This window comes from Hemicordylus capensis, chromosome 2 (genome assembly GCF_027244095.1).
Source record: "Hemicordylus capensis ecotype Gifberg chromosome 2, rHemCap1.1.pri, whole genome shotgun sequence".
Taxonomy (NCBI): Eukaryota; Metazoa; Chordata; class Lepidosauria; order Squamata; family Cordylidae; genus Hemicordylus; species Hemicordylus capensis.
Genome location: NC_069658.1, coordinates 397,993,021 through 398,019,406, shown reverse-complemented (window position 1 = coordinate 398,019,406; position 26,386 = coordinate 397,993,021). Strand labels below are relative to the sequence as shown.

The 26,386-nt window shown below is 42.8% G+C and overlaps 1 protein-coding gene across 16 annotated transcripts in view; it reads left to right on the top strand.

Moving 5' to 3' along the window:
- Positions 1-26,386, top strand: part of SPAG9 (sperm associated antigen 9) — a 144,196-nt gene that overhangs the window by 51,751 nt on the left and 66,059 nt on the right. For 5 of the 16 annotated variants that reach the window (XR_008315240.1, XM_053290958.1, XM_053290955.1 and 2 more), the window contains 5 exons: positions 3,730-3,886; positions 14,896-15,103; positions 16,677-16,776; positions 17,773-17,894; positions 26,102-26,113. Coding sequence is in view for 15 of the 16 variants with exons in the window: in XM_053290958.1 (XP_053146933.1) it covers positions 3,730-3,886; positions 14,896-15,103; positions 16,677-16,776; positions 17,773-17,894; positions 26,102-26,113 (599 nt within the window). In the remaining variant the exon portion in view is untranslated. The remainder of the gene's footprint in view (positions 1-3,729; positions 3,887-14,895; positions 15,104-16,676; positions 16,777-17,772; positions 17,895-26,101; positions 26,114-26,386) is intronic. The other 11 variants (XM_053290956.1, XM_053290959.1, XM_053290967.1 and 8 more) reach the window with 3 other exon arrangements.

Below are 26,386 nucleotides of genomic sequence, written 5' to 3'. Positions count from 1 at the left end.
GTTGTTGTTGTTGTTGTTGTTATTATTATTATTATTATTATTATTATTATTATTATTATTATTATTTACATTTATATCCTGCTCTTCCTCCAAGGAGCCCAGAGCAGTGTACTACATATTTGAGTTTCTCTTTCACAACAACCCTGTGAAGCAGGTTAGGCTGAGAGAGAAGTGACTGGCCCAGAGTCACCCAGCTAGTTTCATGGCTGAATGGGGATTTGAACTCGGGTCTCCCCGGTCCTAGTCCAGCACTCTAACCACTACACCACGCTTATGTTACCACACAAGGATGTGTTTGGCATAAATTTGGTTACTTTTAATATTTTTGATTGCAGTATTTGTATTGTTGTAGAATTCGGATTATTAAAATGATTGGAGTAGAAAAGGTGACTAGTAATTAGTTATAGGAAAGGTCAAAGCTATGCACCACCCAGGCTGGAAAATCTTCTCAAGGTCATTATGTTTTCTATGTTTTTAGCAGATTTTGAATTTTGATTTTTTTCCTGATAAACATGGAAACTCATTTTAAAATAAATTGAAAGGATCCATGAGCTTTGCATTTACTTTTTAATACTGTGTGAAGTAGTGTATGTTTCTCAATCTCGAATTCCTTCAGAACATTTTGATATGGCTAATTTAAGTAAAACTTCACTCAGTTTCACTATTCACTCGAGAGCCCCCATCTCTTTTCAAAAATAGTCCATTCTCTTAAGGAGCACTTTGTACAAGAAAACAAATGTCCTTCAGATGATGGTGACCTATATCAGTGTTTCTCAAACTTTTTGGAGTCAAGGACCGCTAAATTCTTCGTGCAGAGTTTCAAGGACCGCTACATTCTTCATGCGCAGTTTCCCGGACCAGCAGTTAGTAAAGGGGTTTCAAGTCTGTCTGTCTATCTATCTATCAGACTTCTATACTGCCCAAAACTTGCATCTCTGGGCAGTTTAGAATGAAAATAATATAAGCATTGAAATAATTAAATTTGGAATCTTTTGCAAACATGGAATATTAGGGGTTCTTAACCTTGGGTCCCTCAGTTAAACTCCCATAACCCCCAACAACAATGGCATTTGGCCATTATGGCTGGGGATTATGGGAGTAGAAGTCCACCAACGTCTGGGTACCCAAGGTTGAGAACCCCTGAATCTAAAAGCCTGGGTGAACAAATTTGTCTCCAGTATGTCTGCAGTGGAGGTGCTTGTGATTACTCAATGGAGAGGGGATGTTGGGCCATTAGAAAAATTCAAAAGCTACATGGGGCCAATGAAAACAACATACAAGCAAGCCCCACTGATGCAAGAGGGAAACAGCGTTCCCTCTCAAGGCGCCTCGACCACAACAGGCAGCTGGGTTTCAATCAACCAATCTTTGGCTGCAAACAATGAGCATGCAAGAACCAGCAGCCCTTCAAGTGGCGCCCACTGCCATACTTTTTCCTCCATGCCCCCGCATCGCATACAGTTTGAAGCTGTAAAGATAGGGAATAAGATAGCTGTAGGAAGATCTCAGCAGCAAGTGGAGGCAAGGCACAAGAAGGGTCCCATGCCTCCGTGATACTCTTCCTCTTCCGTGCCATGTGCAAAACTGAGGAAGTGAGTGCCTTGATTTCAGTTGGGGGGGGGGTTGACTCCCAGTCAGGGACCGGCACTCAACCCTTCGGGGACCGGCAGCGGTCCAGGGACCGGTGGTTGAGAAACACTGACCTATATCAACATTATGCCTTGTAGTAAACAAGTAGGCTACATTTTTGAACCAAAAAAGGAGAGTCGTCAACTGAAGAGTTCCTCCTGCAAATTTATCTTGTTTCCTTTTATTTATCTCCCAAATTTAGCATAGTGAAACTGTTATTGGAATACTAGAATATTTTGAATTTTAATGTGGCATTAATAGTGCAAGAAAGTGAGGGGGATTTTTTGGTCTCCTCCTCATTTAAATAAATATAGTACAAATACAATAATACTGAATAAACCCTTTGACTGGCTAAATCATTTCTTGTGGGCCAGATTGTATCAACTTGCATAGAAGCTAGTTCTCATTAAAGGTTATGTGTATGTAGAAAAAGAGGAGTGACCTCAAGCCTTGCTCCTATACACTACCATAGTCTACACAGTAGGATTGTGTGTGAACAAACCCATACAAAAGCAGTTCTCACAATGACAAGTGTCACAAGTGCCTAGGAGTCAGTACTACAACAGAGACGACTGCAGTTACTGTGGTGAGGTATGACCTCTGTAAGATCTGGCATTATGCTTCTGGGCAGGGCTACTTTGGAACCTTCTGGAAGACAACTTCTGTAATTAGTCCTTTCTGTTCATTTGAATTCAAGGTTTGACGGCTCATTTGACAATGTCCGTGTCCTGTGCAATATTGGATCAGGAATATCGGATCCAGTCTGATATCCCCACTATTGGATATAATTCCAATCCAGAATTGAGATTATTGGTAAACTTAACTGCAAAAGAGGGAGGGGGAGAGAGAAAGAGAGAGTGTGTCCAGAGGGTGCTTGCTGGTAGATTATCTTGCCCCCCACCCCAAATTGGTGCTTAAAAACAAGGTCAGGAGTGGGGTTGGAGACAAAGTATATCCAAGCTCACTCCCAACCTGGTTAAATATCGGATTTCCAGACAGAACATCTAACTCTGATGTTTTGAAGGGATCTAAAGACCCAAATCTGACACTTTATTTTTAATCTGATCGGATCCAATCAGATATTCATTTGTGCAAATGCCTAGTGTGTGTATATGAATCATTGATTAACCAAAGCAATAGCTCAAATAGTGATTGCTTCCCCAAGGCACCAATCTTCCAGAGGTTATAGAGGACAAACTGTATTGTGCTAGGAATTTGTATGGATAGAGAAACGGAAGGAAGAACATGGCTCAGGACAGACTCAATTTTTCAAGCACCTAGTTCTTCGAAGCAAGCAAATTTATTAGTCAAGAAATAACCAGGGTGGTGGTGGTTAGTTCATATGTGAAAACTTGAACCGAGACATCAAAGGTTATTGCAGTTCAGCTTTTGGAAATGGGTGTCTGAAAGTTCCCCCAATTATTCCAGCACTTAGTCCAGATTCGCCCTGCCCCAGCAATTGCCCTGTGTAGAGACGTATGTTGTTTGCAGTATTAAAATATGTTAAATAAATAAAGAAATAGCCAGTCACTTAAAAAAAAATTGCTAGTGCCCTGGGGCAAAAAGCATTGGTATCGTAGATATTTGCTGTCTTATAGGTAGTCAGTATACATATGGCCAAGGGTACAAAGGTCATATTCAAGCACAAGATATTCCTTTTTCTTTCTGAAAGTTTTCGATTTTGGTTCATTATGCATCCTTAGCTGAAGTCATTTGAAATCCAGTTACTTGGCTTTAATTTCTGGAAAAAACAAATGTTGTTCTATATTCTTACTCATTAGTTGCCTTTGTTCAAACTGGATGTTTAGCTCCTCCATTTGCTTCTGTACATCTGATGTGTGTGTGTACAGACTGTTTTCTTTATGCTTGCAAGTTGACAAACCACCTCCACACATAGCTATAAGCTAAAACTTAGTCACAGTGCAGTGAACATGCTTTTCAGTCAGCTCTCCCATTAAACATGATCTTCTTGATCTACTTATATATTTCTCTGTGTAAGAAAGTAGTTTCTATCCTAAAAATCTTAGTTCTTTGCTGAGATTTAAAAGTTGGTGCAGTATAAATGACTCAAGCAAGTAACTTGTATTCTTTGCTTCCCAGCAGAAAGGAACGTCCTATATCACTGGGCATCTTCCCACTACCTCCAGGAGATGCACTGCTTACACCTGATACTCAGAGGGGAACAGTAGAAACACCTGGGTCAGATAATTGGAAGTTCCATGAATTAAGTCAGCCACGCTCCCACACCAGCCTAAAGGTGAGCTAGTGGCTTTATTTTTCAAATATGAGAAGTTCTTGGTAAGAGGTCTCTTATGATACCTTGTGTGTGATTGAAACCTAAACACCAAACTGTCTGTCTTCAGTTCTTGACTTCTAAATGAGTCATTTCAGGTGAGTTGAAGGTGAGTCTTTGTGTTATATGTTTTTGACGAATGAGTCTCATGCCACATTGGGGATTATGGTCACCCCAGAACCTTGATTCTAGTTTCTCAGATACACACAATTGCTAGTTTTCTAGATGGATAGAGTGCTTTATAAGGCCTGCATTTCTTGTCGTTACAAATAAACTAGTAGTACAAGCTGCATTTTTCTGATGTATTATTAATCTGAGCAAAGCTTTGTGCTACCTTTTTCACATGGGAGGGACTCTTAGAAAACCTAATGGGCATAGGGGTAAGGTTGATAATAAGGTAGCTGCTGAGCCTTTTCATCTACAGTAAAATATCTGAAAAGTCAATTTTGTGCTTGTAAAAGAATCCAGATGCTGTTGCAGCTTGAGTGCATTGATGTTAAGGCCGTAGCACTGTATCCTCTAGAGGCATTTAAGGTAGCTTCTTTCTTCTATTTTGTACACTTAAGCACCTAGCAGTCTTAAGTTGTTTAATGGTTTACAGAGACCCATTGATCTGATGACTCAGAAGTTCTTTCAGTTTTAAAATGCATACAGTTTTTTATGCAGTTTGAAATTGGCACAGTGGAGGCAACTTAAGTGGCTTGGATTATCCACTAACCAAATTGTAAGGTGACATTCCTTGATAATTTTGCCATTTCTATATACACTGCTATGTGAGTAATGTGCAAGGTGAAGGGGCATCTTCTGCATTCTAAGACACTGCATACCTGAATACTGAAACGCTCTGAGACTAAAAAGACTGTAAAGTAAACTCAGAAAAAATGAGAACCTCAAAATGTATGCTCATTGTTTCTCCTTTGATTTGTCTGCCCTTTGACTCAGCTGTAAGGTACCCATTACTCTAGCTCTGGCATTGTGGAAGAGAGCTGGTCTTGTGGTAGTGAGCACGAATTGTCCTCTTTGTTGAGCAGGGTCTGCCCTGGTTTGCCTTTGAGTGGGTGATCACATGTGAGCACTGTCTCCGGTAAGATCTTCCTCTTAGGGGATGCGGCTGTAGCTTAGCGGTAGAACATCTGTTGGCATGCAGGAGATCCCAGGTTGGCTCCCTTGCATCTCTGGGTAGGGCTGGGAGAGACTCCTGCCTGAAACATTGGAGAGCTGCTGACAGTGTAGATCATATAGAGCCAGTGTCCTAACTCGGTATAAGGCAACTTCCTGTTTTCCTAGATCCCTATGTAATGTAGCCCATGATCCGGTATTAGATGCATGCTCATATTAGTTCTGCCGTAGTTGCTCTCCCTAAGTCCAAACAAGGTTATGCCTGCATAAGAGGAAAACACGGAAGTCTGATTTCATGACAAAGTAAACTGTGCAGTTACATTTTAGAGAGCGTATGGTTTATAATGCAGATTTTCTTCACTTTTAAAATGACATTAACATTGTCACAATAAAATCCCCCAAATCAATATTAAACCTGCTTAAGACCACCTCTGGAATAATGAGAGTTGTTTTCATGCAAGTCACTGAAGCACACTTGTGTCTCTCATTCTCCCCCTTTGTGTCACATGTGAATATTAATGTGGGAGAGATCGTGAAGGGGAGTTAGCTAGAATATCCAGTCAGACAGAAATGTTACCTTCAATAAAGCAGTTGTAAAAATCAAAAAAATAAATTACTTGAGCCTCCCTTGTAACTCTGAGACTATATGATATTAGGGAGAGGGATTCCTTCCCAACCCCACATAAGGATATTAGCAAAACCTGCCTACAGAGAAATCCCAGGGAAATATTGTTGCGTTGTATGTATATTCTACCCAGTAAACTGTCTGTCTGCATGGTAGTTCCAGATATTCCAGTGGAAAGGAGCTGCATGGGCATGGGGAAGAGGAGAATCCAGCAATTCAAAATGGGTTCAAACTCTTCCTTGACCATAAAGAGGTCCAGAAGTTCTTTAACTAAAATATAATATCATTTGTAACTTGTCTCATCAATACATACTCGGTTTGAGAGTAAGCCTCTATGGGTATTTGTCTGGTTATTCTGATATTTCAACTACAGAAGCAGAAATGCCACAATTGCAGTAGATCAATAGAACTGTAATTACAAAACTGGGTTAGTCACTTGATTTGTTTAAACAGATCAAACTGAGCTCCGAGGTTTTCCTTAGCTGTTGGCAGTTAGGCCATTTGTTGTGAGCTTTTTGTCTGCTAAGATCAGTGGTCTCTGGGTTGCATTCTTTCCTGGATGCAGTTGGAATACAGAGGCTGAGAAATGTTTGAACAAAGCCAAGTCTCTCCCCCCCGCCCCCCCCCCCCCAGCTATCCAGGGAAGCTCTAGATCCACTTGATACGATGGCAGTTTCCTCTCGCTTTGTGATGACTAGTTAGTGGATAAATTTTCAACAAGAGGCAGAACTGCATTGGTAGGGTTTGGGGCAGGTGGGAGCATAGCAGGAAAACCTACTACATCAGGAGAGGAATTGTTTGAGTTGGGGAGGAGGTAGTTGTCCTAAATAGTTCAATAAAAACCTTTTCTACAAGTGCCTCGCTGAGGCATGCTGTGAAGGCATGTCACTGAATGATAATGGGCAAGCCTAGGATTTCTTGGCTAGGCAGACAGAACATGATGGGGGAGCCACTTGGGTTTGTGATCTTTCAGTCTGGAATGGTACTTTGGAGGGCGAGGGGTGGGGTAAGCACTAGTTCTACATTAGAGGGTTTCAACCAGTGTTCCCTCTAACAGGGATTCCCAGATGTTATTGATTACATCTCCCATAATCCCCAGCCAAAGGCCATTGGAGCTGGAATGCTGAGAGTTGTAGTGAACGACATCTGGGAATCCCTGTTAGAGGGAACACTGGTTGCAGCCTAGACCAGGATTGCATGATGTGCTCAACTGATTCTGTGAGTTTTAGGGTGTGTTCGAAGTGTGTGTTTTGGCTCAAGAAACCTGCACCTGCATGGCTAAAAGATGTATAAAACTGAGAGGAATTTCCAAAGTAGTTTGTGTTACGACACAGGGACTCAGGGTGATGTGTGCGCGCGCACGTATTGCTTAAAGACCAAAATAAATAAATAATGTGTCTCCTGAAAAAAGTTGTTTCCTTAATTAAAATTAAAATTTGCTGCTCTTCTTATAAGTTTATATATTTGTGTTTGTGTGTATATGTGTGCTTGGTTCAAACAATATCAACAATCCAGCAGGATCTTGGGCTAGCTTTAAGGTAGCGTTTTGGATCCCATCTTAGAGTTGCAATGGGTAATGTCGAGTTTCCACAACTGTCAACTATGAATGGCTGACTACAAATGACTGGCTTAAATTTCTTAGCAGTCAGCCAAAGGTTAAGAAATCCCTTGGGCTTGAGAGAGAACTGCCTTGCTTAATTCCATATCAGTCTTTACAGAGCATCTGTGCCCCAAGTCCCAGTGATCTGGGCATGTAGAGAGACCCTTACAGGTTTACATAGCGCTTCATCATGATTTTAATATATACATGCACAAGTTTATACATGTGCACTTAATCCTATACCAAATAACCAGTCTGTATCGCATGAGGGCATATACTGGAGCAGGGCATGACCAAGATTCCCTGCTTTATGTATATGTGATGGTAAAATATGCATTTGCAACTAGATACTGTGTGAAACCTCTAATCTTAGAACAAAAGAAGTTTATCTCTTTTCAGACTTTTCCAGGATTTGTGTGCATTTTAAAGCCATCCTATTTGGCTAAATTTTGATGGACAGGGTAATTTTTGATGGACAAGAGCCCCTGGTGGCGCAGTGGTAAAACTGCCGCCCTGTAACCAGAAGGTTACAAGTTCGATCCTGACCAGGGGCTCAAGGTTGACTCAGCCTTCCATCCTTCCGAGGTCGGTAAAATGAGTACCCAGAATGTTGGGGGCAATATGCTAAATCATTGTAAACCGCTTAGAGAGCTCCGGCTATAGAGCGGTATATAAATGTAAGTGCTATTGCTATTGCTAAACCGGGCAGGAAACATGGGGAAATTTCTGTCTATTAAACTTTTATCTATTTGTCTTATGGTATATATTTGTAATATGATATTTTGATCTCTAGTGGAATGTATCATTTGCGTTTGTCTTTGAGTTCGATTTTTCAGTTGCTGTGATCATCCTCTTGGGTGGAAAATTAATCTAGATACGCACTGCATGATGCTAACAATGTATATACCTGTTTCCCACACTGGTTACATTTATATCCTGCCCTTCCTCCAAGGAGCTTAGGGCAAACTTTGACATTGTATTTGCCTCAGAGGCTTTCTGGGTCTTTGCCATATGCCAATATAAATTTGTGTTCATAAATATCACTTGAATGTATGTACATGCAAAGCCATTTTTCTATAAAGCTTTGGAATGCAATGTTGGACAGTGCACTGTTTTATGTTAGTGAAATATCAAGTGTTTTACATTTGAGAAAGGTCTGTTTCCACAATACAGGCAAACCTAACTATTCATGATCTGACACCTGCAGTTCTGTGTATCCACAGCTGGTTAATTGACACCTGGCCTTGGCATGGGTGTGTGTGTTAACAAAGGGTTAACTTTGCTTATCCACTGTTTCGGGGTGGCCGGAAATGACCTCTGAGGTCATATCTGGTCACTGGTCACCATTTTGTGGGTCATTTGTTTTTCTTTTTTTAACTAAAAATGCCAGATTTGGTGCTTTTAAGGGGTGTTGCGGGACATCTGGAGACCCGCGGACCATGGTAGGGCACTTCTGGGGTAGTTTCTAGGGCCCTTTTTGCTGCTTTACATTTTCGGAGCCTCCTAACTCCCCCAAGTCCCATTGACTCAGTGACTCATTTATCTATGGTTCTCCCCGTGGATAACAGGGTTCATCTGTAAAGTTCCATCATATCAGTTGGCAAAGAGTGTGCAGCAACAATGTAAGAATTTGTGCAGGTGATAACACTAAAATGCATGTGTGAGCTTGTTCTTGAGCTTGAATTTTTTCAGTCCTTAAATGAGGGACTGAATGTTAAATGTTTCTCAACCAGGAAACACTATTTAGCTTCTTAAAGATCTTTAAAAACATTCAGTTCTGTGTTCTGGTTGTGTTGTGTTGTTCGTTTTTCCTTGGAAGTGAAAAGTCTTTGAAGTCTTTGGAAAGAAACTTCAGTTATCTGTAGATAACAGTTAATTCTTTCTCCTGAGCATTCCAAAGTTTGCTTGATTTTTTTCACTTAAAGAATTGGTACTGGTGGACCTCGCTAGACATGGATTCGCTATCCATGGTTTCGTGTATCTACTGTTGGGTGATTGACACCCAACCTCAGCATATGTGAGAAAAACGTATTTTTTAACTCCCGGCAAATAAGGAGTTAATTTCACTTATTCACAGTTTTAGGATGGCCAGAAGAACTCTGAGGTAATTTGTGGCTGCCATTTTAAGAAACGGGGCCATTTGGGGTCTTCTCTGTTTTAAACAAAAAGAATTTTTTACAGAAAATTGGCTAAACGGACAGTTTTGGGGGGTATTGCTGGGCACATGGAGACCTGAAGAGCATGGTATGATACTGACTTCGCGTTATTTTCTTTGTGTTTTGCTGGTTTTTTGCCTCCCCCTCCCATGCAGGAACCTAACCCCCCAATCTTCATAGGCGTAATGTTACTCGCAGTTATGGGCAAGAAATGGAACCCCCGCGAGTAACGAGGTATGCCTATATAATTTTCTGAAATAACCAACATAGAAATTTGATACAATGTATATCCTGCCCTTTGCCACAAATGTTTTGCAAAAACAATCCAGTTTGATATTTATATAGCCATAATAAAAACTCACAAAATAAAAATAGTTGAGCCAGCAGATAAAACAAAAACTAAAAATCATAGAAAAGGTCTTTGATACCATTAAGCGTATGGGAAAAAAGGATGTACTTCCTCTGTCACCTAAAATAACAACCAGTGATGTCTTATATAAGGAACTGTTTTTGGTAAATTACTTTGAACTGTGCAATAAAAGACTAAAACAAGTTGTACTATTAAAAACAAATCTGCCTACTTTCCTTTCGCTATCCCTACAACTGGACTAAATTTGGTCCAGATCAGTTAGGCCAGGCATCCTCAAACTGCGGCCCTCCAGATGTTGCTGAACTACAACTTCCAGCATACCCAGCCACAAAAAATTGTGTCTAGGGATGCTGGGAGTTGTAGTTCAACAACATCTGGAGGGCCACAGTTTGGGGATGCCTGGGTTAGGTAGTTCACAAATTAGCCCACTTGCCCCTCAAACTTTCATGTGTCCACCATCTTAAATTTGGGTAGATGACATAATTGTAAACTATGTGTTCGAGGTGTCCCTATGTGTCTGTACAACTGTACCAAATTTGGTCCAAATTGGTACCCACTTTTACCTCAAACATTCACGTGTTCGCTGTCTTGAATCAGGGTGGGTGACGACATTACAAACTACTCCCTTGAGCCATCCCTATGTGTCCCTGCAGCTGTAGCAAATTTGGTTCAAATTGGTTAGGCGGTCTACAAGTTAGCTCACTTGCATCTCAAAAGTTTACGTCTGCCATCTTGAACTGGGGTGGATGACGTAATCACAAACTCTGCTGTTTAGGTGTCCCTACAACTGTACCCAATTTGGTTCATATTGATCTGGGCATTGCAAAGTTGATCACGCGTGCGCGCGCGCGCACACACACACACACACACACACACACGGAATGCCGAGTGATCTCATAAGCCTTCTGGAAACTAGGCTATAAATGCTTTATCTGGTACGGAATCTCAACAGTCAAACAGTATGTTACCTTACAAACATATGTAGCTCTAGCTGGCAGCCCTTTTTGAAATGGAAAAGTTGCTTCAGTTGGGAGTGGAGAAGGAGCAGGCAGGGAGGACTTTCCCTTCTCTCTGCTCCGATCATCTCCTCTGGAAGTGCTTCTACAAGAGCAGAAATAGAGAAATGGGAACAGGGCTTAAACATGGTGGGGTGGCAGTAGTTGCAGTCACTGAGAACGCTGCTGGCAAGTTCATGCTTGTCTTCCTCCATGTCAGCATCTGCTCACATACACAAACGTATGGAGAGATTCATTAGTATCAATTGGCCCTGAGTATAGAAGTCCATCCAATTTGTTTCAAGGGAACTTGCCTTCAAGTGTTCTTAGAACTACAGGGTCACCATCTCTTAAATACTAGAAGTGAGCCACAGTTCATCAAAAGGGAAAGTTATGTGGAAGATCCATTACTCCTGTTTGTGTGCCCTGTTCTTTGTTTAATCTGAAATAATCATTTCATATCATATTTTGTTAGCAGATTCTAACTTGGAGGTTAAGGAGGTGGTAACTTTATCTGGCACTGGATATTGATGCATGTCTATTGCCTTGTTTAAAATCAAATTTTAGCTCTCCTTATTTGAGATCTGAATCTGTATTGCTTTGTTGCTGTGAAAACTACAGGTGGCTCAATATTGTTTGTTTGTTTGATTTTTATACCGCCCTTCCGAGCTGGCTTAGGGCGGTTTACAATTAAAAAACAGAAATCATTAAAAACAATTAAAACAGAAATACAAATATAAACACCAATTTAAAAACATCTTAAAAAACAATTAAACTATCAAAACAATTAAAACCCTGAAAACCAGGTTAACATTAAAACAATTAAAACTCATTAAAAACCCTGAAAGGCCAGGCCAAACAGATGGGTTTTAAGGGCTCTCTTGAAGGTCAGTAAAGAATTAAGATTATGAATTTCTGCTGGGAATGCATTCCACAGCCCAGGAGCAGCTACAGAGAAGGCCTGCCTCTGAGTCGCCACCAAACGAACCGGTGGTAACTGGAGATGAACCTCCCCAGATGACCTTAACGTGCGGTGGAGATCATGTAAAAGAAGGCGCTCTCTAAGATATCTCGGATCTAAGCCGTTCAGGGCTTTAAAGGTAATAACCAGCACTTTGTATTTTGCCCGGAAACATCAGCAGCCAGTGTAACTGTTTCAAAACAGGCATCATGTGGTCTCTCCGGGTTGCCCCAGAGACCAATCTGGCTGCTACATTCTGAACTAACTGAAGTTTCCGGACTACGTACAAAGGCAGCCCCACGTAGAGTGCATTGCAACAGTCAAGCCAAGAGGTTACCAGCTGGTGCACCACTGTTTTGAGGTCATCCTCTTCGAGGAATGGGCGCAGCTGTCGAATCAGCAGAAGCCAATAGAAAGCACTCCTGGCCATGGCCTCCACCTGAGATACCAGGGTGAGGCCTGGGTCCAGGAGTACTCCCAAGCTGTGCACCTGCTCTTTCTGAGGGAGTGTAACCCCATCCAGCACAGGAAGATCTAACTCACCCCTCAGATTCTGAGCCCCCACAATGAGCACCTCCGTCTTGCTTGGATTCAGCTTCAATTTGTTCTCCCTCGTCCAGCCCATTACTGCCTGTAGGCGGGCATTTAGAGAATGAGTGCCATTTCCTGAAGATGAAAAGGAGAAGTAGATTTGGGTGTCATCAGCATACTGATAACACCCAGCACCAAACCTACTGACGACTTCACCCAGCAGTTTCATGTAGATGTTAAAAAGCATTGGTGACAGAATGGAGCCCTGAGGGACTCCATATAACAGCTCCTGTTTTGAGGAGCAACTGTCACCAAGCTCCACCATTTGGAATCTACCCGAGAGATAGGAATGGAACCACTGCAAAGCAGTGCCCCCTATCCCCAACTCCCCCAGGCGATCCAGAAGGATACCATCGTTGATGGTATCGAATGCCACCGAGAGATCCAGAAGAACCAGCAGAGTCACACTCCCTCTGTCGATTCCTCGGTAAAGGTCATCCGTCAGGCTGACCAAGGCTGTCTCAACCCCATAGCCAGCTCTAAAGCCAATTTGAAATGGGTCTAGATAATCAGTTTCCTCCAAGACTGCCTAGAGCTGGTCAGCCACCACCCTCTCAATCACCTTGCCCAACCAAGGGAGATTGGAGATTGGCCTGTAGCTATGTTCTACCATTTTCCATTGGAGCCAGGAGGGCAGGCCTTTCAGACTCTGACCAGCCATTTCATGTTGGGCTGTGGCAGAGCAGTCCAACAGAACATAAATGCACTTTTTGCAAGTTGCTCTCAGAGCTGTTTTAGCTGAAAATGACTGACTGATAAATGTATAAAGTAATCTATTTGTTTGAATGAATTCTTCACTGCCAGATTTATTTCAACTAGTTACATTTCTGAGATCAAAGTTGTTTTCAAGAGTAGTTCTTCAGTGTTCTTTTATTATGGAAAGAGAGACCAACATTCTGAAAATCCTGTCCCAGGAATCATGGTTCTACCTGCCTCTTTGAAAAACTGAACGTGCTCATTAGTAGTACCATGGCACTGTTGCTGTTCATTCTTGGCAGAGTATCTTTGCAGCATCTACCTTTAAAGTTCTTTCGGGTGAGAGAAACTCAATAAAGCAAGCTGGTAATGGATTTAGAATTACTTTGCTTGTGGTGTCAGCCCCATACATTTTGGAAGAGAGCAATTTTACTCTGAACCATTGAATTATATTCTTAGTAGATCCTGTTCTGCTATAAAATAACCAAACGGTATGTGCCAGGGCTGTTAACTGATTTGATTCCCAAGTAACCATCTGAACCTTGACTTCACTAGTAGTGGGTAGCTAGTCTAGTGCACTTACAGAATCTTCTGACTTTGGTATCTAGTTGCTTCCAACTGTACTGGAAGTTTTAAATTTCCATCAGTCAACGAGACCTATATAATAGGAGCGAAACATGCCCCAAGGTTCCTTTCAGCTCTAAAATTATATGCTTCTATGCAGACCAGGCTTTCCACTAGATATGATGGAGACTATTATATTTGTTCATCACATGTTTGTTTATATCTAAAATGAGATGGGTAGGGTCTGCTGCATACAGCGAAAGGTATTTACCTCCTTGTGCCACATGGTTGCATGGTGTTTTTCTCCCAGCTCAACTCCAGTACCAGAAGTGAACTGGGTTGGGAAGAGAGAAGTATTTGATGAGCCAAAGCTCCATGAGGTGTGCTGAGAGGGTTCAGCTTTTGCTGTAGAACAAAACGGAGCAGACCCCATCTATCTCCTGCAATGAATGGAGTGGATGCATGAAGAATAAACCATAGCTGCTCCAGTCATCTTTAGTTTAAGCTCTTAGTGTGTGCAGCTACCCAGAAGGATTCCCCCACTCCCTGCATCCCAGTAAATACTATTCCATTTTGTATGTAACTGTACACCAAAAATTGCTAATCTGGAAATGGGGGAAGCTTGGATGTCCACAACATCATGTAAACTTAAACCGTATTTATGCAGAAGTAAGATCTGAGAAAAGTATATATAAACTGGTATATTATGCCAACGTAAAACTTATTCATGGCAGGGAAAGCTGGTAGAGCAGGGGGCGGGAATGTGGCTAGAATTGCTAGGCAAGGACGACTTAAATGTCACCACTGAGACTTGCTTTTGCAGTTCTGTGCAGTGAATTGAGAAGGCTTTTGTACTAGGTGATTTCTCATGCATTCTTTCTTCCTTATAGCCCCCGTGCAGTAATGTTACAACATTGGTAGGAACCAGAGCATTGTGCTGGAGTAAGAGGGAGGTGGTGCTCTTGGACATAGGGGGCCGGGGCCTTCTGAGGGAAGACATTGTTTAGTATCAGGGAAAGGAGACTCCGGGGAGGGGGTGACTAGATATGCTAACTAATTTTTGTGAGCAGTGGAATGTCAAAATAGTTAAATTGTACAGGATCACAGTTCCTCTCCTACAAACAAGAACATCTCTAAACTTAAGATTACTTCTGTGAGCACTTATTTAGCACTTGTCTGGAAAAAGCAATATATGAACCAACTCCAACTAGCCTAATATCCATTCAGGGATTGGGAATACATTGTTAGACTGTGTACAAAGATTGTGTAATTACTGCAAACTTCTCTACGCTTTAGGATGAACTTTCTGATGTTAGCCAAGCAGGTTCCAAATCGACTACGCCAGCCTCAACTGCTGCTTCAGATGTGCTTGCACCTGCTGAAACTCCCCTGAATGAAGATAATGAAGGGCTTATGAAGAACTCTGATAAAGGGAACAAACAATCAGATATAAGCAAGCACATTGAAGTGCAGGTAGCTCAAGAAACAAGAAGCGTGTCCATCGGTAGGTTACTAGAACAGATTGTGTCGTTCAAGTTAACATTTTGAGCAATTTAAAACATCAAATCTATCAAATAGATTTTTGATATCAAATCTCAAGAAATCAGATTGTGTGAAATGTTGTATGTTGCATTCCAGAAGAATAACATGAATTTATATTTGGGATGCTTACATATTTTCATTTCAAGATGGTTCAACTTGTTAAACTATGATTTAATGTTATGTTTTATCCTGCCCTTTCTCTAAGGGGTTCAGTTACCCCCAACTTTCTTTATTGCAACAATCCTGTAAGGTGGGTTAGGCTGAGAACTAGGGATTGGCCTGTGGTCACCCAGCAAGCTTTTTATGTCTCAGTGGGGATTTGAGCCCAGGTCTCCTCCATGTGAACTCTGCTATGCTGCACTGACTCTCCACATAACACTTGCACACAAGTACATTTCGGTGTCTTTACACATGCTGGAAAGATGAAATAGGTATGGCTTTCTAATTCAGTGTACACTCAATTAAGTATAAATGTGTTCAATGGTCACTGAACTTGCTACTCTGGTGAAATATTTGTTTGCTACAGAGAGGTGCTTTCCATGTAAAAAATGTGGTCCATGTGAAGTGGCTCACATTTTAAGGGGCAATTCATTGACTATTTAAATAGATGCCACCATATTCTATCGGATAGCGTTTTGGGGATGACTGTGTGGAATTCTGGTTCAAATCTCATTCAGTTCTAGAGCTCACTAGTTGTCTCAGGCAAGTCATTGCTTTGTGGATTGCTGTGAACATAAAATGAAACAGGGATGTGTAATAGTTTGCACAAACTCTTTGGAGCAGAGCAAAAAGAAATACAGTAGCCTAATTGGGGCAATACCAAAGTAAGTGATGGTGGACTCACCAGCTTGCTAGACAAAGCGCCTTGTTAGTTAGTGTGTGTTCACTCACTCGCACACTCACACTCTATCCAGATACAGTGATATAGTTTGAAGGCCTTTTCACACATGATATAAAGAATCTACATTAAAGCTTTTTTCTGGAGAGGCTTAAGAGGTAGCTGCAAAAGTCATTCAAAGGAACTTTTGCATTTGTGACAAAATAGCATTATAGCCTACCAATCTGTATTCAGATTAATTCACAGTAATGGGTCACAACCTGTGATCATTCAGAAGTACTACCAGTGCTGTAGTTGTGGAACTAATAGTCTTATGCAGTCCAAGAGCCTTGCCAGCCTATTAGAGGAGCCATGTGTGTGTTTGTGAGAGCCAGCGTGGTGTAGTGGTTAGAGTGCTGGACTGGGACCGGGGAGACCCGAGTTCAAATCCCCATTCAGCCATGAAACTAGCTGGGTGACTCTGGGCCAGTTACTTCTCTCTCAGCCTAATCTACTTCACAGGGTTGTTGTGAAAGAGAAACTCAAGTATGTAGTACACTGCTCTGGGCTCGTTGGAGGAAGAGCGGGATATAAATATAATAATAATAATAATAATAATAATAATTGTGACAGATCTGAAAAAGATTATCACTATCACATGTTAATTCTTAATAACATATCTTGCTTTTGACAAAACATTTTTTACTTCTTTCCCAAGGTTCTAATGAAAATGAAGACAAATCGGAAGTCCAGGCAATCATTGAATCAACTCCAGAGTTGGACATGGATAAAGATCTTAGTGGATATAAAGGTTCAAGGTATTTTGCTGACAATTTTAGTCTATGAAGAATTGGGAAAATGCAAAAGTTACTACAGTATGTTGAACCTATAGATGAGTTTGAGCAGGTATCCGGATCCTCCTGAGATCCATAAGTGGCTGGACGGTGCTGCCTTTATCACTTGTGCACAAGGTGCCGAGGAAGGTCAGATCACTGTCTTTGGCATTGCCTCTGACCTTTGGCTGCCCAGCACAAAGAGCACTAAGCTACCAAGAAGGTTCAATTAGTGTCATGTAAACACAGATTGATGTGATGCAGGAGGCATTTTTGCTTGTTTCCAAGGGATTCTCGAGCACTCAGCCTCGAGTGAAGGACTGCACTTCCTAGAGCTCTCTGCAATGATCAGAGGTACTCTAGAGAAGAGGACCAGGTGGGAGAGGAACATAGGAAGCTGCCATATACTGAGTCAGACCATTGGTCTAGCTAGCTCAGTATTGTCTTCACAGACTGGCAGCAGCTTCTCCAAGGCTGCAGGCAGGAATCTCTCTCAGCCCTATCTTGGAGATGCTGCCAGGGAGGGAAATTGAAACCTTCTGTTCTTCCCAGAGCGACTCCATCCCCTGAGGGGAATATCTTCCAGTGCTCACACATCAAGTCTCCCTTTCATATGCAACCAGGGTGGACCCTGCTTAGCTAAGGGGACAAGTCATGCTTGCTATCACAAGACCAGCTTTCTTCCCATATGGAAGAGAAATGGGCTAGATTTGCAGTAGGACGGGGGAAAGGTTGAAAACCAGTTGGATGATGGAAAATCGCTTGGTGGGTTGGTGAGTGTGTATGTTGGGGCAGAGGAGAACCACAGCGGGGAAGTGTCACCTCTAGCTTGTGTACTTCAGACTAACCAATTTTATTGTGGCATACGCTTTTACAGATGTAAAATGGCCTTGATTCTGCACAACTTGTCATGTTGAAATGGCTCAGTGCTCTTATCTCTTAAAAGGTGCATTCTCCTTAAATTCCAATTCTGTTTTCTAGCACTCCTACCAAAGGCATAGAGAACAAAGCATTTGATCGGAATACAGAATCGCTCTTTGAAGAGTTGTCCTCTGCTGGCTCGGGTCTGATTGGGGATGTGGATGAAGGAGCAGATTTGCTGGGTAAGTGAATATTTTTAAAAAGTTTTTTGATAAATTCCATTTATTCTTTTTGTTCAAGAACAATGAAGGTAATTGTTCTATGGAGTTGTTGTTTTTAAAGGATGTTGGGGAAAGTACTGAACTAAGATAACAAACTTATGTTTCTTCCATGCATAATAATGATTCTATTTGTTTAAACAATGCAGATTGTTTAAACGTAAAGATGAAAACATTTGCTATCTTACAAGGGATCTCAAACTTTGCTAAAACGAGCCTTCCGGTTTGTTCAAATCTCTCCAAGCGTAGCTCAGGTCCAGAGGGACTGAACTTACCTGAGCCCAACCACCAGGCAAGAAGGAAGCATTGTGCCATGGGAAGATTTCTGAGATCTCCACAGAGGGCACAACAATATAGGAAGACACACAGCTGCCGATGTTGCTGATTTCTAAAGCTTTACATATATGGTGGATATCAAGTAGATCAAATTGCTTTCAGATAAGGTAGATTTGAGGATTGCTGGACCTCCACCAATCTGCCCAAGAAAACCCAGAGTAACTAGTTTAACTTACCAAATATCAAATCAGTTGTTTAATGGAGCTCCCACTACCATTTCTACCATCTCTGGCAGGTTTGGCTTCATTTCCCCTGCAAGGTCACAGCCTCCAGTCTCTGATGCATGGAAATGATGTCCTGAGACATATAAGGGGCCTCATCCAGACTAGATTGATGTCAACCCCCTGAATTTGGACTTCACTGGCAAATCTAGATAAAGTAGAAAAGCCTAATTTTACTTCTGGATAAGAAAAACCAGCTTATCTGACTGTGGAATTCAATTTGGTATGAATTTAGGCCAATTAATTTGATGGGTTTCTGAATTCAAAGTCTGAGTCTGTCAGCAGATGTTATCAGAAATGTTTTGTACTGTTGGTATATGGAATTAATAATCCAGGGGTCTTTGGGTTCTGCTCTTGGTTGCATCTTTTGATAAGGATTAAAATGCATAATGCCCCCCCAAATAGAGCATTTCTGCCTCTTGGTCACAAAAACCAAAGACTTGCAACCAAGACAAATCCAGAGTTCACCTGTGTTACATTTTCTTTTGGACATTGAACTTAAGGTTCTGATTGCTTGCAGACACAGTAGACATCAGGGTCTGTGAAGTTTTATATTGGCAGAATTACAGGCAAGACTTAGTTACAGATTTTTAATTCAGACAACAGAAGGTGGTTCTTATAAACAGAGAATTCTACTTACATTGTGCTAATGAAACTACGTTGCAAAGAGTGTGGGCTTGCCAACTGATCAGAAAAAATTCCAGCCATTCCTTTGTTTTTCAAGAATCCTCTGCTTCAGTTGCCAGGGCTAGCTAGGTGAGAGGGTGAGGTTTGAGTTGATTGCCACAATTTGAGTACAGGTAAAATTCTTCCAGTTAGTCAATCCATTTTTTATTCAGTGCACATGCTTGAACTGTGCTTACATGCACACTAAGGAGCCAGATGATTGAACTCTGCCCAGTGCACCATTCTGTGTGGTGGCGGCTGGGCTAAATTCTTATAGCTTGAACAAAAGAAGTTCTGCTCACATTTCTTCTGAGAATTTTTGCCAATCTCCAGGCGAGGAGAGCTGGTCTTGTGGTAGCAAGCATGACTTGTCCCCATAGCTAAGCAGGGTCCACCCTGGTTGGCTATGAATGGGAGACTTGATGTGTGAGCACTGCAAGATATTCCCCTCAGGGGATGAAGCCACTCTGGGAAGAGCAGAAGGTTTCAAGTTCCCTCCCTGGCTTCTCCAAGATAGGGCTGAGAGAGATTCCTGCCTGCAACCTTGGAGAAGTCACTGCCAGTCTGTGAAGACAATACTGAACTAGATAGACCAATGGTCTGATTCAATATACGGCAGCTTCCTATGTTCCAATCTCCTCTTCCCTCTGCAGCTGCCTGTGATCTCCAAAAACTACTCCTGAGCATTGGGGGTCCTTCTGGGGCATGGTGTCATGGGAGGCTGCCAGAAGGGGGGGACCTCCTCCCACCCCACCTACCCCACCCCTACCTACCTTCTTCCATTGCTCTCCAAGTGCTTAAGAGACAACCTTTTGTTCCCTACCTTTCAAAATAGAGATGGGTAATAGGGGTTATCTGCTGCTATAATCCAAGGATGTCTCAGTGTGGGTTATGCCTCTCCACATGGCTTGAAAGCAGGACTATGCAAATTAAGTTGAAGCCTTTTAGAGCCACGGGAGCATGGCCCCACCTAATTGTTTTAGTCCTGCGTTTGGCTCTGGACAGTTCTCTCTCAGGTTTTCTCTGATAGCTTCCTTGTTTCTTTACCTTCTTCCATTTATTCTTCTTGACTGTCTGCTTTGTTTCTTTGTTTAAAGATCTTCTAGAACTCTATCTTATCAAAAAAGAAACAAAACGGGGAGGGGAAGAGAGTGAGAAAGGGGAGACGTTAGCTTTAGTTTTCCTTTCAGTTTTGCTGCCCTCGCCCCTCCCCACTGCTTTTTCTTGATGTCTTTTCCCCCCTTTGCTGCATGGACCAAGCTAAATGCAGAGTTCTGAAGGGAAAGCACCAGCAAGGCCATTCAGCCAGCCAGTAACCCTCCCAGGTGGCCGTGTTACCTAGAGAGCCCCTGGAGCTCCAGAGAGCATGGAAATCCCGATCGCCTGCCATCCGACCGTGAGTTTGGCTGAACGCCCACAAAAACAGGCGATTCTAAGCTGGGGGAGTGGACCAGGCGGCTGCCTCACTTCCACTCCCCGCCATGGGGGCAGCCTGAGCCGCATCAGCAGAAGTGGTGCTGCCACCTCCGCCTGCAATCCTAAGTCACGTGGAGCACGCAACTGCTGGGAATGACTCAGCTCCCTGCTGCCGCCATTGTCTCCACCAGCGGAATGGACTTTGCCCCTCTGATGAATAGGTCTTTACCTACTTTGGGGCTTGATCCACCCATGTCTCTGGAATCCCAGTCTCTAAGTAAAAAGTGCGCTGGTATTTTCTAGCCCAAGGGTGAATGATATGGCCCTTCCAATTCCAAATATTTTTTGTGGAGGCAGCAAAGGTGGAATGAAAAAGTCCCACCTCCAATAAAAAGAATTTTGCAATAGCTAATAAACTCTATTCCTTCACAAGAGCGGGGAGAGATTTTTGTATTCCCTCTTCCACAGATGCTTCAGTGGTGGCGATGATTCAAGATTGGTCCTCCCCTGCGACAGGGAACCCACCCTAAAAGCCTCCACCGATAAATGCCTAGAAGGGGCCATGAGGCGCACTCATGATTCGGCTGCCTTAGCAATGAGAGCTTTTGCAGCTGCCTCTATGGTAGCCAGGGCATCACTCATCTGGCTAGATGACTTAATACAAGAACCAAACTCTGGTACCACTCACATGAGGCAAACACTCATAAATGTACATAAGGAGCAGGCCTTTATCTCAGCTTCCACCCTGGATTCTTTTTGCTTTGCATCATGGGCAGCAATTTGCTTTGCATCATGGGCAGACTTCAGTAGTGGGCCGCTGTAATTTATGGTTAAAATATTGGCAGGTTGATGCTCCAAAAACACCCTTACAATAGCACCCTTCAATGGGGAAAAATTGTTTGGGGATGAGGCCTCAAAAGAAATCCTCAGAGTCAAAAGATGAAAAGAAAGCTATGCCCTCTGCAACATGTAAACCGGAGCAGACACAGGGGAGGAGACTGTTTTCAGCCCTTTTTTTGCTCCTTCGTCCCTCCTTGGTGGTAGGGATCAAGGTTTTAGGTCACAGCACTCCACTTTCAACGCCCAAAATCAGCAGTCTAAGCAGTTATTCTGACTCAGGGGGTGGGCAGTGCCCTTGGGTGGTTGCCTCTCCACACTCTCCGAGTGTTCTGCCTCGGTCCGCTGGGTACACACCTCCATCAAGGTGGGTTACTCCATAAGAGCGGGATACAAATCCTCCTCACTGCTTCCTACACACTCCAAACCTCCTGTCTACTCTTAAAACACAAGGGTCTCACGGGGGCAATTCAGCATCTCTTGTCAATAGGGGCCATAGAGCATGTCCCAACAGTTCAACGGGGTATAGGCATCTACTCCATCATGTTCACGGTTCCCGAAAAAGGACAGCCCCCTATGGGCAGTGTTGGATTTAAAATTTTCAACCGTTACATACAAAAAGTGGAAATTCTGCTGGGAGTCCCTAAGGTCAAGCGTGGGGGCCTTCCCACATCTCAACTGTCTAACCACAATAGACCTGAAGAGGCTTACTTGCCATCCCAATACATCAGGGCAGTCACCACCTACTGCGCTTCCTTTACGCAGGTGTGCATTGCCAATACAAGGCACTCCCTTCGGGCCTCTCCTCAGCACCTCACATATTTATAATAATCTGGTCACCAGTGCTAGCACATCTCCACCTCCTGGGTTTAGGGGTATTTGCGTATCTGTACAATCTGTTCAGACAGCCCACAGGAACCTACAAAGCACCCTTTGGGTGCTCCTGGACCAGAGCTTCTTGTTTAGTAGAGACAAAATCCAGCTCACCTCAACTGCTATATCTCTCACCAACTGCTACATCTGGATGTTCTGATAGACATGCAATGGGACAAACTACCGGTTTGGGTCTGGGATACCTGAGGGACCACCTGCTTCCAAGGGTTGCTGCCTGCTTGATGAGGTCATCTGAGGGGGCTCTGCTCTGGGTGCCGACAATGAGGGAGGCTCGGCTGTTGTGTATGCGGGACAGGGCCTTCTCTCCTGCTGCCCCCAGACTCTGGAATGCTTTCCCGGTGGCTATTCACTCCTCAGTCTCCATCACAACTTTTAGAAAGCATGTTAAATCATGGCTTTTTACCCAGACTTTTATATGATTGTCTCTGCTGCTGCTCTTTGTACTTTGTATTGCTTTTATGCTTGCGTTTGAAATTTTTAATCGGATTTGTTTTATATTTTTAGCTTAATATTTTAATTGTCTATTTTACAATCTTGTTTTTAAATTTTGCTGTGAACCGCCTTGGGATTGTTTTAATGAAGGGCGGTATATAAATTTAACAATAAATAAATAAATAAATAAAAACAAAAACTATTCCTATCCCCAGAGCACAAGATCACTCTGGAGAACAAAGTGAGACTGGCCCTAGTACAGAGATCCCTTCCACTGCTTTCACTTCCAGAATCCTGGGGCTGATGGTGGCAGCCATAGATTCTGTTCTATGGGCATTCTTTCACCCAAGGCCCTTGCAGTGGTTTCTTCTACCAGCCCATCCGGAGATTACAGTAAAATCCAGCAGATGGGGTCACCCTGACGCATCTGTTGGGGCCATGTCGAGATCCCTGCAGGCGGAAGTGGTCCTTTTGTTCTGGGTGAGGGGGAAGAGCAGATGATCCTGGCTGTGCCAGGGAGGAGAGCAGAGCAGAGTGAGATGGCAGGGGTGGAGGTGGGCAGCTCTGTGGGTAAGAGGGCACCATGCAGCCATGCAGCTGCTCTCCACCGCCCTGCCACTGCTGTGCTCCTCCCTCTCCACTCCTGTCTTCTGGAGCAGACTGGGGAAGGGACAGAAAGGAAACACTTCTCCAGCTATGCCCTAGGTCAGCACTCTCCTCTCTGTCCCCCTCAATACACTCCCTTCCACTCCCTTCCTCAGTCAATGACTTTGCCAAAGAGAGCCTGAGTGGAGGAGGATGGGGGTGGTGGTGGTAGTGAGAAGAGTGGCCTGGGGAAGGGGGCGTGCTGTGGCTTGCTGGATATACCCTATAGTCTTGTCAAGTGCCCCTAGAGCTATGTGTACCCCAGTTGACAACTGCTGTTGTAGTTGGTAGTATGGATTTTATTCACCCACTTCATAAGGCATTTAAGATATGGTTGACCTTTTTGAAAGGAAACAAGTTGATGATCACATAGGAAGCTGCCATATACTGAGTCATACCATTGGTCTATCTAGTTCAGTATTGTCTTCACAGACTGGCAGCGGCTTCTCCAAGGCTGCAGGCAGGAATCTCTCTCAGCCCTGTCTTGGAGATGCCAGGGAGGGAACTTGGAATCTTCTGCTCTTCCCAGAGCGGCTCCAACCCTTAAGGGGAATATCTTAGAGAGCTCACACTTCTAGTCCCCCTTTCATATGCAACCTAGGTGGACCATGCTTAGCTAAGGGGACAAGTCATGCTTGCTACCACAAGACCAGCTCTCCTCTCCTTATACTTATTATAAGCATATCTGTTCATGTCAGGGAACAGGGAAGTTATATCTGTAACTTAAGGAGTGACATCAATCTTTTCCTCCTGATCATCTGAAACTTAGTTGGCTGCCCAAGTAAATAGCTTGGCATTAATTTCTTCATACATGTTGGATTATGTTAACTGATAGAGAGGCAGTTCTCTGAAAGTGATACTGCTCTTGCAGTGTCCTTTCCTCAGCTTCATTAGTTGATTGCGCTTTCAGCTTGACTTTAGAACTTCTATTTAAGAGAGAGAGCAAATACAGCTAGTATAGCTTTAGAGTGGAAGGGAAGCACGGTATTGATGTTTAAGAAAGAGCATACACTGGCAAAAATGGTGAAGCATAGTGCTGATAACTCTTATTATGGATCAGTCTTCTGGTTGTCTTTGAGCCTTGTAGTGGAGTTTGCATATAGTAGTGGTAACTGTGATAATGCTTTTATTATGGTGACTTCTTCCTAGTTTTTGTAAGATTCAGAACTTGCTTTGCATAGCTTTCATTTTGATAACTCTTGACATATATTGGATAACATACTGACTGTGCTCTCTAAAAACAATGCATTTCTGCAAGTGTGTCTGTCTACCTCCTTGTCCTGAACTGTTTTGCTTATGTGAGTGGGTGAAGAAGAATCTGAAAGCTTAGAGGAAGGTAACAAATAACAGGCAATATCCAGTCATGACTAAGCACCAATGAAATTAAGACGGCAAGTTAGGTTCCATTTGGTTCCATTCATTTCAGTGGCACCCAGTCATGACTAACATAGTCTAGATGGTGTCCCATGCGGGGGAAACTTGTAACCTTTCACTTGGGAGTGAGCTGCCCAAATGCTTCTTCCTCTAGGACAGGGTTGCACAATTTTGGCCCTCCCATTGTTGTTGGACTACAGATCCCATCATCCCGGCCACAGTGGTCAATAGTCATGTGATGGGCATTGTAGTCCAACAGCAGCTGGAGGGCCAAAGTTGTGCAGCCCTGCTCTAGGAACTGCAAAGGGAAATAGCACTGTTTTCCCCTGTTTAAGGAAAAAGCATTGACTTCCTGGTGCTTGTCACACCAATCCCACCCTCAGCATGCCTCAGAAACAAAGGGATCTGAGTTGAGAGTGGAGTGTAATGGCTGCTGCTATAATAAAGGCAGTACGTTCTTCCTAGTGGTTGCAGGTATGCAGCTGTGGTGTTGGTTTCATTAACATGGCTGAAAAGAAGGGTTATAACTGTTTAGGAGCTGTAGAGAGGTCTGGGGCCCAAGGTAAGAACACAGATGAGGTGGTAGATAGAGAAAAGGATCTCTAGCTTAATGGAAGAGCACCTGCTTTGAATGTAGAAGGTCCCAGGTTCAATCCCTGGCATCTCTAAGTAGGACTGGAAAATGGCTGTCTGAAACCCCGGAAAACCGCGGCCAGTAGACAGTACTAAGCTAGATAGATCAATAATCTGACTCTGTATAAGGCAGCTTCTTACGGCGTGGGGGTGGTGAGAGGAGAAGTGCAGCAAAGTCAGCTGAGAAGGTCGATGGCCAGTTAGAGCCACATGTTGCATAATTGTAGTGGCCATGCTACTGCTTCAGAAATGTTATAGTCAATATTTAGACAACATATTAGAGGGATTGTCATCATCGACCATTTGCTCTGTAGCAGATTTGTAAAACTATATCTATTTTTATCATTGTTATGGCTAATGTAGGATTTGAGAGAGAATCTCTGGCCTTTTTACTATTTGAGCAATATTTAATCTTAACCAGCTCTTAGTAATTCTAGCAAGTACTTGTTTTGGGGTAACATGTTATGTGAAAACAGAACTAACGGCACAATTCTAATCTTGTTTAGAGAATCCCTGCTAAATTCAGTATGACATACTTTGAAACAAGTGTGCCTAGCACTGCAGCTCTAATCTCATGTTAGATTGATAAGAAATGCTATGTATTAGTCATTTAATATGCTGTATATTGGCTATGTCATTTTAATTATGGTGCATAGTTCCACAATATTTAGTTAATTGGAATTCTCTAATCTGCTTTCTCTTGGGCTGCATACCCAGGGGAATATTCTGGTGTGTATGCTTTTTATATATTTTGAAAGCAATTGCTTTAAAGTTCAGTGTTCTTAGCTGCTGCTCTCATAATGTGTGTTGTGCTTTTTTTTTTTTTAAACCGTGCTAGTATCTTTTATTTTGCCTGATACTTGCTTTTTTGGAGATTGCAGCAGTTAAAAGTGTAGTGCAAATAACTCTAGTAGTCTTTTTCTGAACAGGGTCTGTCAAAAGGTTTCTACTATTTTATTTTGAATAGCTGCAGTTATTCAAGGAACAAAAGATCAATTTTCT